Source organism: Corylus avellana, chromosome ca6 (genome assembly GCF_901000735.1).
Source record: "Corylus avellana chromosome ca6, CavTom2PMs-1.0".
Taxonomy (NCBI): Eukaryota; Viridiplantae; Streptophyta; class Magnoliopsida; order Fagales; family Betulaceae; genus Corylus; species Corylus avellana.
The window spans coordinates 5,651,893-5,664,003 of NC_081546.1; the positions used below are offsets into that span (position 1 = coordinate 5,651,893).

The window sequence follows — 12,111 nt, forward strand, 5'->3', positions numbered from 1 at the left end:
GAGCCAATATCTTTGTACCGAGATTTTCAATAATTTTGTTATTCGAATCGATAGCACGTGGCAATTTATACAGTATATTTTACCAACATAACCTAATGGGCTAAAGATACCTTAAAATAATATCAAAGGGCCATACCCCAGGAAGTTTGGAAGTCCAAATCCATATCTTTGGTGGCAAAATTGATTGGTTATCATGGGCCCGTAAATCACTCAGTCCAATTGAAAAATCAATCAAACACGGCCTCGGCCAAGCCTACCATCTTTGCGTACAAAAACGCCGTCGTCTCCTTCTACTTCTCAAATCTCAATTCTAAAACCTTCGCTACTGTAAGTCCCGCTTCTCAGTGATCACGAACATGAGCTTAGCGCTACTTCCCTTCCATTCCACAAGCAGACGATCTAGCAATTTTCCCTAGAAGGACAAGGCCGGAGAAAGAAATCTCCACCATGTCCTTTTCCTCCGTACCCGCTCGACTCACCCTTCTCGCCCTCCTCTCAGCCTCCACATTCTATTGCTTCTACAAGTCTCGCCGCCTCAGACACCTCAAGCTCTCCCTAAACCCTAACCCTAATCCCTCTATTTCCAAACCCAAGCTCTTCTTCGTTTCCCAAACAGGTACCTCCAGAGCCCTAGCTGACCGTCTCTTCGATCTTTTAGCGTCGAACGATCTCCCATTCGACCTGGTCGATCTCAAAGACTACGAGCCCGAGGACCTACCGAAAGAAACCCTAGTTTTGATTATCGCCTCGACCTGGGAAGATGGCAAGCCCCCGCAGAACGCTAAGTTTTTCTCGAATTGGCTTTCCGAGAGCGCCGAGGACTTCCGGGTGGGGTCTCTTTTGCTTTCGCGGTGTAAATTCGCGGTTTTCGGCGTCGGAAGCCAAGCTTACGGCGCGGCATTCAATGCGGTCGCGAGGGATTTCTCGAGGCGACTGAGAGCGTTGGGTGCCAAGGAGTTTTTGCCTGTTTGGGAGGGGGATGTGGATAGTGGTGATATTGATGAGGTCTTTGGTGCTTGGAGTGCTAAGGTGGTTGGGGTTTTGAAGGGTGGCGTGGTAGAAAATGGTGGGGCTTTGTGTTCAGAGGTTGGTGGTGAGAGTGATGCTGAGAGTGTTGGTGTATCGGATGAGGATGAGGGTAGCGAAGACGGAGGCACGGGATCAGAGATTGTCGATGTTGAGGATATTGCAGGGAAAGTGCCATCGAGGAAGACGGTCACAGTGGCTGAAACTAATGGGAGACTGAATGGGAAAAAAGAGATGGTGACTCCGGTAATTAGAGCTAGCTTAGAGAAGCAGGTGTGTTTGGTTGTCCTTGTGGCTTGAATGGTTTCATATTCAATTTGTATGGCATCTAATGCATATATCCATGACTGTAAATGTGGCATTTCGAAGTCCCGTAATAGTTCAAGTAGAGCATGCAGTTGTCATGGGACCTTTAAAAGCCACACCACTTACTTTGATACTTGACTTAGAGCTACTAGATTTGTCTAATTAATACTTCTTATAGAATTCCTAGACATTTTATGAATGTTTCCTCTGCACAAAGTATTGAAGATGTTTATTAGATACTTAGTTGTCTTCTATAGGTTGAACTGTAGCACCATTCACCATATTATATATGGCTATTTATAAAGTGTAGTTTTTGGTCCACTGAATTACAACGCTTTGTAATAGACAAACAAAAGTATTATAAGCTCTTACGTACTAAATTCAACAATGAAGTTATTTTGCTTTCCATGTAGTTTCTGTACAACTCAGCCAGGCTATTGGTGTAAGTTCAAACATGTACCACTGTTAACACGATAGGTTAGCTCATACATTGAAGCTTGTGGAGGTTGTTAGTACATAGGTCAAAATTTCTGGTACTACTACAAGCCAAATTTTGTAAGTATGCTTTAAGCAAAGCTGCAAATTGTATGGAATTGTGAATCAACTTTTGAACTGCAACTACCTGCAATTAGAAGTTACATGGATGTTATGTGTCAAAATTGTATAATCTAGGGAAGCGCTAGTTTCATCTATGCTATACCTCAAAAGCACTAGTCAAAGCTTACTCACTTCTATAGCTAGTTTCGCCTAGTGTACAACCAATGTGAGACGTGGAAAATACAACCTTCATAATTTACCTGCCGTATGTGAGACTAGTGACTTGGGTGGGCCTCAACTTTTTTAATAATGCAACTTTGCAATATCTTCCACTCAAATTTCAGATGTTCTCTTTAGTGTCCATGTCGCGTTTTAGTGTCCAAACACCATGTGCTGTCAATTTGTTTGTCTCAAAAGTAGTAGTCAAATTACAATCAAATTCAGTAGAGTCACTTATATAAACTAGTCTCATCTAGCACACAAACAATGTAAAAGACTTGGTGCAGAAGCCTTCATAATCTATCCACCCAATATGAGACTTAGGTGATACTTTAACTTTTTCCACAATCCGGAGTATCACAAAAATTATGTTATTTTTTAATGCACTGAGGATTTGAAACTTAAAAATAAAAAATAAAAAATAAAAAAATTTAATGCACCGAGGATTTTAAACTTAAAAAAAAAAAAAAAAACTTTGTATGGGTCTCAAGGTAGAGTGCAATTAAATACTTGATGATTATTTTACGGCATGACATTTTTTGTTTAATGATATAATTGCCAGCAGCAGTGTGCCGGTGTCCCTCTTTCAATCATAAGAACAAACTTAGTAGCCTCCCATCTTTTCCAATGTGGCATTCTATATGCTGCACTCTTTTAATTATTTTCTACATAGGATATACTTTCTTGTTCTACTAGATCTCCTAAAATGCCATTACATTTGCAGGGATATAAAATTATTGGTTCGCATAGTGGTGTGAAAATTTGTAGATGGACCAAGTCACAGCTTAGAGGCCGGGGAGGTTGCTACAAGCACTCATTTTATGGAATTGAGAGTCATAGGTAATTGGATTTTTATTATCAATTTTGGGCCTTCATATTAAGTTTTCAAGATTACTATCCCTTAATTTAATTGAATTATCAAATGATATGGTTGATTTCAAGGAAACTTTTGTCAGATCATTGAATTTGAACAAAAACTAATGGAAACTTCTATCTGATGACTAAGGATTCTGTAGTTTTCTGTGTTTGTATAGATGAAGTTCTCTGTTTCTACATGCATCTCTTTTCTTTAACTTATTGTTTTTCAATAAAAAGCCATACTCATCATAGTGTGTGAGCTAGCAATTTAAATTTGTCAAAACTTTGGTATGACACAGGTGCATGGAGGCAACCCCTAGTTTGGCATGTGCCAATAAATGCGTTTTCTGTTGGAGACATCACACAAATCCTGTTGGAAAGAGTTGGCAGTGGAAGATGGATGATCCATTACAGATTGTGAATTCTGCCATAGATCTGCATACAAATATGATTAAGCAAATGAAAGGAGTTCCGGGTAACTTATTTGTTTTTGAATTAGTTGGATAATCCTCTGGGGTAGTAATCCTGCCTACAAAAGATTTAAGTGAATGGAAGAAGTTCTGGGTATGGGGTCCTTTCTTCCTACAAATCACTAAGTTGCTCACAGCCAGGTGGTACAAGCTACCTAACTAACTATTTGTTAAAGTGGAACAATATATCTGATTGTATGTATAGATGTGAATTAAGCAAATCAGATGTTCTCATGTGATTCTGACCTTAAATTTTTTTTCGGAGGCTCGGGTCTTTGTCCGTGTTGGGATATTTATTTTAAGACAAAATATGTATTGTAAAAATTAGTGCATGTAGCTGTTATATGATTTAGTCGAATCATTGATTACTGATTCCTAGAGCTGAGTATTCAAGTCATATTTACAGAACTTTATTTTATTTTTTTGAAACTTCAAGTTCATTAACCATGGAATTTCTCCCATTAATGATGATATTTGATATCTTTATTGTGTGTGACAAGTCTGCAACTTTAATCAATGGTTTTGAATATTGTGGCTTATTGTAATTTGCGCATAGAATTAATTGGTAGTTCTTTGGTTATGTTACAAATAGTCTCATCTACCAATGATCCAAGAATCTGTTCATGCAGGCGTTACACTTGAGCGATTAATGGAAGGTCTCTCACCCAAGCATTGTGCTTTGTCCCTTGTTGGTGAACCCATTATGTACCCAGAGATCAATACACTTGTGGATGAGTTGCACCGCCGACGGATTTCTACTTTTCTTGTAACAAATGCACAGTTTCCTGAAAAGATTAAAACACTAAAGCCTGTCACCCAGGTTTGCATGGCTACTGTAATTCTTTGTTGAAAGAAGCTTGTATAGAAGATCCTAGGAGGCTTGGTATTTAATTGCAAACATATTTGACTTGACTTCTTTAACATGTACAGTTATATGTGAGTGTGGATGCTGCAACAAAGGAGAGCTTGAAGGCAATTGACAGGCCACTCTTTGGGGATTTTTGGGAGCGATTCATTGTATGTTAATTTTTACAGAATCTAGGATTATTGAGCTAAAACTATTTGGCACTAATTCTTTTCAAAACTAGTATTGATAATAAAGCACATCAAGGAGAAAGGAGAGTGAAGAAAAGAAGTTACTAGGGTGCAATGTTTGGCTTACTTCTTTACTGCCTTTTGTCTCTACCCTGAATAGATGTAGGTTATAATTTAGATTGCAGCACAGTAGTTGGTTCAAAATACTGAATAACATAAGTCTTGTATTTAGTAGTTTGTTCAAATAACTGAGCATCATACAGCTCTTATTTAAAGATGTTAATATCGCTGGGACCCATCTGATAATTTGTCCCACTTTTCCATGATGTAATGAAGGAAGAAACACGATTTGTAGTAGTTGTCACATTGCCACTCTATTTTCCTTTTCTCTGATCTTTTAACTTGATATAACTTAAGAGACGTTGGCATTACTTATTTGTGTACTGTGAAATATATATGGCAGGATTCTTTAAAAGCTCTCAGGGAGAAACAGCAACGAACTGTCTACCGCTTAACTCTGGTGAAAGGCTGGAATACAGAGGAAATAGATGCTTATTCTAATCTCTTTAGTCTTGGAAAACCTGATTTTGTTGAAATCAAAGGCGTTACATATTGTGGATCGTGAGTTCCCTCCTCACCCCCAACCCTCCTCCTTTTCCCTGGTCCTAGAAAGTCTTCTTGTGCTGGATAATCATTGTGATATGTTTACAGGTCTGCTACATCAAAATTGACAATGGAAAATGTGCCCTGGCATGCTGATGTGAAAGCTTTTTCTGAGGCCTTAGCTCTAAGAAGCCAAGGGGAATATGAGGTTGCATGTGAACATGTCCACTCCTGCTGTGTCCTCCTGGCAAACACTGAGAAGTTTAAGGTCAATGGCAAGTGGTTTACATGGATAGACTATGAAAAGTTCCATGACTTGGTTCGTAGCAGCTCTGTTTTTGTTCTTCTGGAATTCCTTTACATTGATGTTTTTTAGTTATTATTTTTTTGTCATTGATAATGCAGGTGGCTTCTGAAAAACCTTTTAACAGCATGGATTACATGGCTGCCTCACCATCCTGGGCTGTCTATGGAGCAGAGGAAGGTGGATTTGATCCGGGTCAGTCTCGGTATAGGAAGGAGCGACATCACAAATCAAGCCGCTGAATGATCAGGTTAGAAATTTGAATTAGATTGAGTTGACAGATTTTTTTTTTTTTCTTTTTCAATGATCAATCATTAGGTCATACTTTACTGCACACCATGGCCGATTGGTTATATGAGTCCAAATATACTGGTTGATGCGATAGCAAGTTGCCCTTGTATAATTTTTTTTTTCAGTTTGTCTTGAAGAAAAAGGTAATCTTATAGTGCTAGTGTTTCACCGAGGTCATATTTTGTAATTTCAGAGTTGGAGAGGTCGATCACCTCTGTGCTCCATATGTATCTGAATTTAATTCGAATAAATTTAGGGGGAAATATTCTTGGTGGTTTTATGTGATTGTATGATTTTTTTTTTCTTCTACATTGATTCCAATATTGTTGCCTGTTATGCATGTTATGCAGTTCCTCTCGAGTGTTAATGATTGGCTTGATAGTTTTGCTCTAAGAAAACTGGTTGATCCGAGAAAATTACTTCTGAAGGGTATTTGTCCTTCGTGGACATGGTTGATAAATTGCATAACTTCTACAGTAGGGCCAGGGGCCATTACTACCAAAGTCAACAAAGTGGACCCCTTTGCTGCGCATCGCTCTTTCGACCAGTTTTCTGTTTGCGGGTTGCAGCTTCTTAAGAGGTTAGAATGCTGAAACCAGATATTGGCTGTTATTATCCTAGTCTTGCAGTACAGATGAGTTTGTAACCTTCTACCGCTCATCAACTTTTTGTGGCCATTCAATAATTTATTTACTTATGATTTTACAACAGAAACATAGATTTAATACCTCAAGGAAATAGGTCCATAACAGACAACGAGCATGATGTGCCCTTTCTTGGACTCCACCTCTGTAGTTTATTCAGCATCTATCTTAATTTTCTCACTGTCATAATGATGATGATGGACTACTCAGCGCAATGTTATTTTAGGCAGTAGCCCATGTATCTCTTGACCTGTGAAAGCCCCTACCATATTTTAGGAAAGTCCCTCATAATTCGGCCACAATCTTTTGGCATTATTGTTTGCCTTCTCATCCTATTATTCCTATCTGCAATCCGGTTGGTTGCCATGAAAGTTGTTAGGTGAAGAAAATTTGGATCACAATATATTCTTCCTGTCCAACCTATACTATTCCATTTCCCAACTTTCTATGTCGGATATTAACGGGATACTTTGATGTTGATTGGGATACCTAGCAAGTTTCTTCTTGTGCATGAATTATCATCGTAATAATTCTTTTGAAAAGGCGTCAACTAGTGAGTTGTGTAAGAATCAAATTATGAGAAATGCCCTATCAATATTTCAGTAATGCTAGAAACTACATTTTTATTTATCAACTATTCTATTTTGCTAATGTGGTAGTTTCAACCAAACGTTGTATTAATTATAATTATAAAAAAGAAAAATCCAAAGAATGGTTAGGATTACCACGTCAACATCGTTAAATAGTTGGATAAAAATGTGGTTTCTAAATTTACTCAAAATATTATCATGTCAATCACTAAATTATAGATTGCTAGCTATGTGGCACATGAGTTTTTAAGGAGGTTGTAAAAACTGTTTGTACCCCAAGCTTCCTTTCTCTATGAGATCTTTAAGGTAAAAGATCCTGCGTGAAATGAGATCTTTCATATGGGGTGGACCGGTAAAAATTGAATTTTGAAAACGAACTGAGCCAAATCTCTCTACTTGAGCTATAAAAGATGCAGCGAATGGCAGTACACTGTAAAAATGGTTTCAGGAAAATAATTGGTAGGGGGAGAATGGATTCGAACGGCTGTTTCCTCAGTTTTTAACTTTTTATGTTCTTTTCTTGCTGGGTATCCTCAGAATTTTAATGGGTAGCGTAGTCATAGTCAAATTAAACTAACTCTATTCATGTGTGTGGAAAAAAGAGTGCTTCTGCTGCTGCGTTCGATGAGGAAAACTTTTCCACGTTACTTCTGTAGAAAGTGGGACACATCCACATAACTCGCAATCATCCTCACTCTCTCTCTCTCACTCTCTCTCTCTGTGTCAACAACTTGTTAATACAAATTAGGTCATTTGCCCCTATTGATTTGGTAGTCAATTAAAATCCATCATTTATAATACCCAAGGCTGCCAAAGCCCCAATTTAAGTTGTCCCAAAGATTCTTACCAAAAAAAAAAATGTTGTCCCAAAGATTAAAATAATAAAATTCCATCCTCATCTTTCACTTCTTTTCTTTTGGGGTCCCTTTTGTTCATTATTGCGGTTGAGATCGAACAAGACTACATGTGTCTCGTCACCGGTGGTTTGTTTTATTTGGGCTTCAATAAAGCAGCTGTAAGTTTTTATTATGACAATCTAATAAAAACATTAGTTATATCTACCCTATCAAAGGTCAAATTAATTAGTCAATTTACAAATTGAGCTCTCTATAATCACTTAAAAGTCCAATCTCATCTAATACAAAATCACTGTGAAACTTAACATTTATAAGCACCTATAAAATCTACTTACTCAATGTGAACAACCACTCACCCATATAGATTAACGGTTTCGAGACGTAAGATTTAAAAAAATAACTTTCAAAACACGGTTAATAAAAACCTAATTTTTAAAAATACAATTAAATATTTGACATAAGCACAATTAGTCTTCTAATTTGTAGTTCGGTCCTTCAAATTGTGCATTTTAAAAAAGGAAATAATAAAAACTATTATTTTAAATATCTTTATCTTGTGAACCAATTGACCCATCATTCGTGTCCACAAATTCAATAATATATATATATATATATAAAAAGATGATCGAGAGAATTATATGTATCATGCATTTTTTTCAAAATTATTATCCTTTATGTACTATTTGAAAATGTGAATTCATTTTTCAAAGAAAACGCATTTCCAAAGGAGATATTTTTCACAATTTTATTTAAAAACGCACTTCTAACATGCAAAACGACGAACTTTTTAAGTGTCATGCTGACGTCGTACTTGTTAATGGAAAATCTTTTCAGTCAGCATGAAATGAATCACTATGCAATAAAGTTTGTACCAAACGGCTGGTCTGAGTTGAGTTCTGAGACTGTGAGTGGCTGCTGCTCAACTCCGTTACTTTTTGACTTCGTCCTCTCCCTCACTCGCACTATAAAGCCCCCCCACCCCCATTTCGTACGAAACGTCCTCGTAGAGCTGTCTTTCTTCTGTGAGTCACTATAAAACACAGTCAGCGGTGGCCCCTCCTCCACGCGCCAGCGAGTGCGTCCAACAAAGAGCCTCTCATGCCCCTCGACCGTCCCCGCCGCTCATTGATTGATTGACGCGGCTACGCAGGACTTATATTATGGATAATTGCGATGTGACTCTCACGTGCGGTGCCACTGAGTTGGTATCAATTACCGTCTCTTCTTCCTTCGTTAAATATAATACACCACAAAGCCTGACACTGCCAGCAAGTAAAACCCATTTCTCAGAGTTTCCACGCCAGAAAGCAATGAAATGAAACCATTTTCTTCCCACTCCTTCGTTGCATATTTATTTTTTGTTTTTTTTGTTTTTTTTTGTTTTGGGTGTCAGTGAACAGAAGAAGCTCATTCATTCAATATCTTAAAGCCCTGACAATTCACCAAACGAAATGGTCCTACTCTCAAAGGCTGCCATGTAAACGATAAGCCAGAACTTTATTCACCAGAAGAAATGATGGCGAGGCTAAGAATCTGATCACTCGATACAGAGAGCAATTGTGGAAAACAATATCTTATCACTCCATCATACTGTGATAAATTTCTTAAGCTTCTTTGTTACAAAGAAAATGATTTTTTTTTTTTTTTTTTTAATTCAGACCAAAAGAAAAAAAAAAAAGAAAAAAAATACAGAGAGAATGATCATGATGATTGATAAGCAATATTAGCATCAGAGATTAATACAAAAGCTATCCCCTTTCTCTCTTAGTGATTGATACAAACAAGAGAGAAGCATATAAATTAACCAATGAATCCGGAAGCTGCAGCATGAAGATGAAGGAACAAAATTAAAGGAAGAATCTTTTTGATTGATATTATTACCTAAAGCTCAGCTCAGCTGCTCTTTCTGGGTTTGCTTTTTCGCCTGGCTCGGCTTCTTGGAGGCACCTCCCTCTTCTCGGGCTGACCCTCTTCCTTTGAACCCTGTCCCTTCAGCTGCTGCTGCTGCTGCTGCTGCTGTTGTTGTTCTTGTTGTTCTTCCTCCTCGCCCGTTTTAAGTTGCTTGGGTTGACTCTCTTCTGGCTCTTCTTCTTTGCCAGATTGGCTTTCGGGTTTCTCAATGATCTTGCGAGGTCTACCTCTCTTTCTGGGGGTCTGAGTCTGTGACTCTTGCTGGGTTTCATCTCCTGTCGATGATGCTTCTGCTATTGCTACTGAAAGCTCCTTCGTTTTTTGATGCTTCTTCTTGCCCATATCGATCTCTCTAGATCAATAATAAAAAAAAATAAACTCTGATATTATATCCCCCCAAAACAAATCTTATTTATACCTGATAATATTACATATACTCTCAGAGACAAGAAAGCAGACCACCTAAATGAAGCTTGATGTTCAAATCCTTTTTGCCGCTGTATTGAATCCCAGAAACCATTCCAAAAGACACCCCCCTTCCCTTTTTAAATCACAACTCTCTCTCTCTAAACCAACTGGAATCATATCTTTGACCAACATCCTGATTCTGGAAACCCCATTAAAACCATCCCTTTCTGCCTTTCTCCCTCTCCCTCTCTCTCTCATCCAAAACCCAATAAAATTAGACATACTATTGACTATAATAAACAAAACCTTAAAAGCTCATCAGCCACTACTAACACCATCTTTCCCTTTTCCCCTTTTTTTTTTTTTCTTTTTTTTCTTTTTGTTTTTGTCTATGTATCCAATCCATCCCTATATATAATATATATATATCTCATTATTATTCTTTCGTTGCAGAAGAAAAAGACAAGGAGGAAATGTGGTCGTAAGGCTGCAGTAGTGAGAGGAGAGGAAAAATAAGGGAAGCGTTGGCTAAAGCCCTTAACCATGGTTAGGTTTGTTGTGAAAAAGGGCCTGTGGGGGTTTTTACGTGGGTAAGGTTAGGGTGCTGTACGACTCGGGACTCAGTAGTGTCTCAGTCTGACCACTTATGTCGCTTCCTGGGTTTTTCGCGTATTTTAGTTTTGATGGGGTACTCAGGAGGTGTACCTGTACCTGCTTTGTTCATGCTGCATCGAATCGTTGATGACCAATGAAAAACCCGCACTATTTTGAAGTGACTCGTAGCATCATGATTGATGTCGTGGAGCAAAGGTTCACAGAGAGATGCAATTTAACGATACAACTACTACATGAATAACACCATAAACAAACCAAACCAAGAGCTGAGTTTGGCCTCCATGGTTTCCGCCAGTGGAATTAAAATACAAAACTCTCAGTTTTGGCTTGTCCATCTTACATTCTTTTGGGATTTATAGTACAATTCGTAACATACATAGGCTACAGTTATATATCTGCATTTGGCTTTTAATTCAGTCCAAGTTGGACCGAATTGGATGAGATTAATACATATGTGTTGAAGCATTGGCGATGGAGCTCTTGCAAAACAAGGGAGTAATCATCAGGAAAACCGTCAGTTCCGAAACGCCGGAGACATTCTGATGCACAAGTTAATGAAGGTTCTTTGAAAGAGGAAAACTAGATTGAGTTTATAAGTATATTTCGTATGTTTAGTAAAGAGACTTAATTCCCTCCTTTTGTAGATTTGTCGCTCTTGTTATTGCTCTTTAGAATTTTAGAGATTCTCGCTAGTAATTTGTTATTGACGTGGAGATCCCTTCTAGATAATATAGTGGATGACTGCTTGATGTGAGTCAGCGGTTGAATGAGCTGGCAATGAATGAATCGACTACATGCGGTACGTTTCACCTGAGCGGGGTATGCTCCAATCCAAGACCGTCGATCTAGGCCGTCGGGTTTAGTTATGGCTTTGTTGGTATGAGCATCTTTTGAGAGCTTCCTAGTTGAACATACTTTGGGGGCTCCTATCGCCAATATGATCCTCTAACATGTATTTCTCATGTTCTAGTATATAACATGTCACAATCTCAACAGGTCCAATTCTAAAGGAAACTAAACTGATATCATGAATTGCAAGCATCATTGGTAGATCCCAAATCATATGTCGATCAACTTAGTTTCTCAAAAACTGCAATCCTTACAAGCATAATATTGTGATCGAATGGTGCGCCTTGAATCATCAAATTTTGGGAACACTCTCTAGCTAGCTTTGTTATTGAAATAAAATATTCTCCAAATCATACTAAGAGTGTATTTGGTATTGTAATTTTATAGATAAAAAATGCGATTTTAAATCAAATCGCAGAAAATTGATTGTTTGGCATTGCATTTTTATCAGTGATAAGAACGTGCTTTTTAGAAACGCACACTTTTAAAAACTAAATTGCGATTTTAAAGGTCAAATTGTGATTTTTTCAAATGCTTTAACTGTATTTTTAAATTGTACATTTTAAAATTGCTATTTTTAATCGCACT

The 12,111-nt window shown here is 37.8% G+C and overlaps 2 protein-coding genes across 3 annotated transcripts in view; one reads left to right on the plus strand and one right to left on the minus strand.

Moving 5' to 3' along the window:
• LOC132184061 (uncharacterized) overlaps positions 1-6,468 on the plus strand; it is a 15,355-nt gene extending 8,887 nt beyond the window's left edge. Inside the window, exons 10-18 of the mRNA XM_059597544.1 lie at positions 367-1,299; positions 2,813-2,928; positions 3,246-3,421; positions 4,046-4,236; positions 4,347-4,433; positions 4,915-5,072; positions 5,163-5,373; positions 5,460-5,608; positions 6,000-6,468. Coding sequence (XP_059453527.1) covers positions 367-1,299; positions 2,813-2,928; positions 3,246-3,421; positions 4,046-4,236; positions 4,347-4,433; positions 4,915-5,072; positions 5,163-5,373; positions 5,460-5,600 — 2,013 coding nt within the window. The 3' untranslated portion in view covers positions 5,601-5,608; positions 6,000-6,468. The remainder of the gene's footprint in view (positions 1-366; positions 1,300-2,812; positions 2,929-3,245; positions 3,422-4,045; positions 4,237-4,346; positions 4,434-4,914; positions 5,073-5,162; positions 5,374-5,459; positions 5,609-5,999) is intronic.
• A 2,970-nt stretch (positions 6,469-9,438) lies between these two features.
• On the minus strand, positions 9,439-10,604 carry LOC132184625 (uncharacterized). Of its 2 annotated transcripts, none has more exons than XM_059598326.1 (2): positions 10,114-10,604; positions 9,439-10,003 (listed from the first exon to the last, which is right to left on the minus strand). In XM_059598326.1, exon 2 carries the CDS (start codon positions 9,991-9,993, stop codon positions 9,634-9,636), a length of 360 nt encoding a protein of 119 aa, XP_059454309.1. In that variant the 5' UTR covers positions 9,994-10,003; positions 10,114-10,604; the 3' UTR covers positions 9,439-9,633. The 2 variants fall into 2 exon arrangements, with proteins under 2 accessions (XP_059454309.1, XP_059454308.1); XM_059598325.1 differs by having other exon boundaries at positions 10,070-10,604.
• Between the last annotated feature and the right edge of the window lie 1,507 nt (positions 10,605-12,111).

Excerpts from the sequence above, each read along its gene's own strand:
- LOC132184625 (XM_059598326.1), bottom strand. The coding sequence starts at position 9,993 with ATGGGCAAGAAGAAGCATCAAAAAACGAAGGAGCTTTCAGTAGCAATA.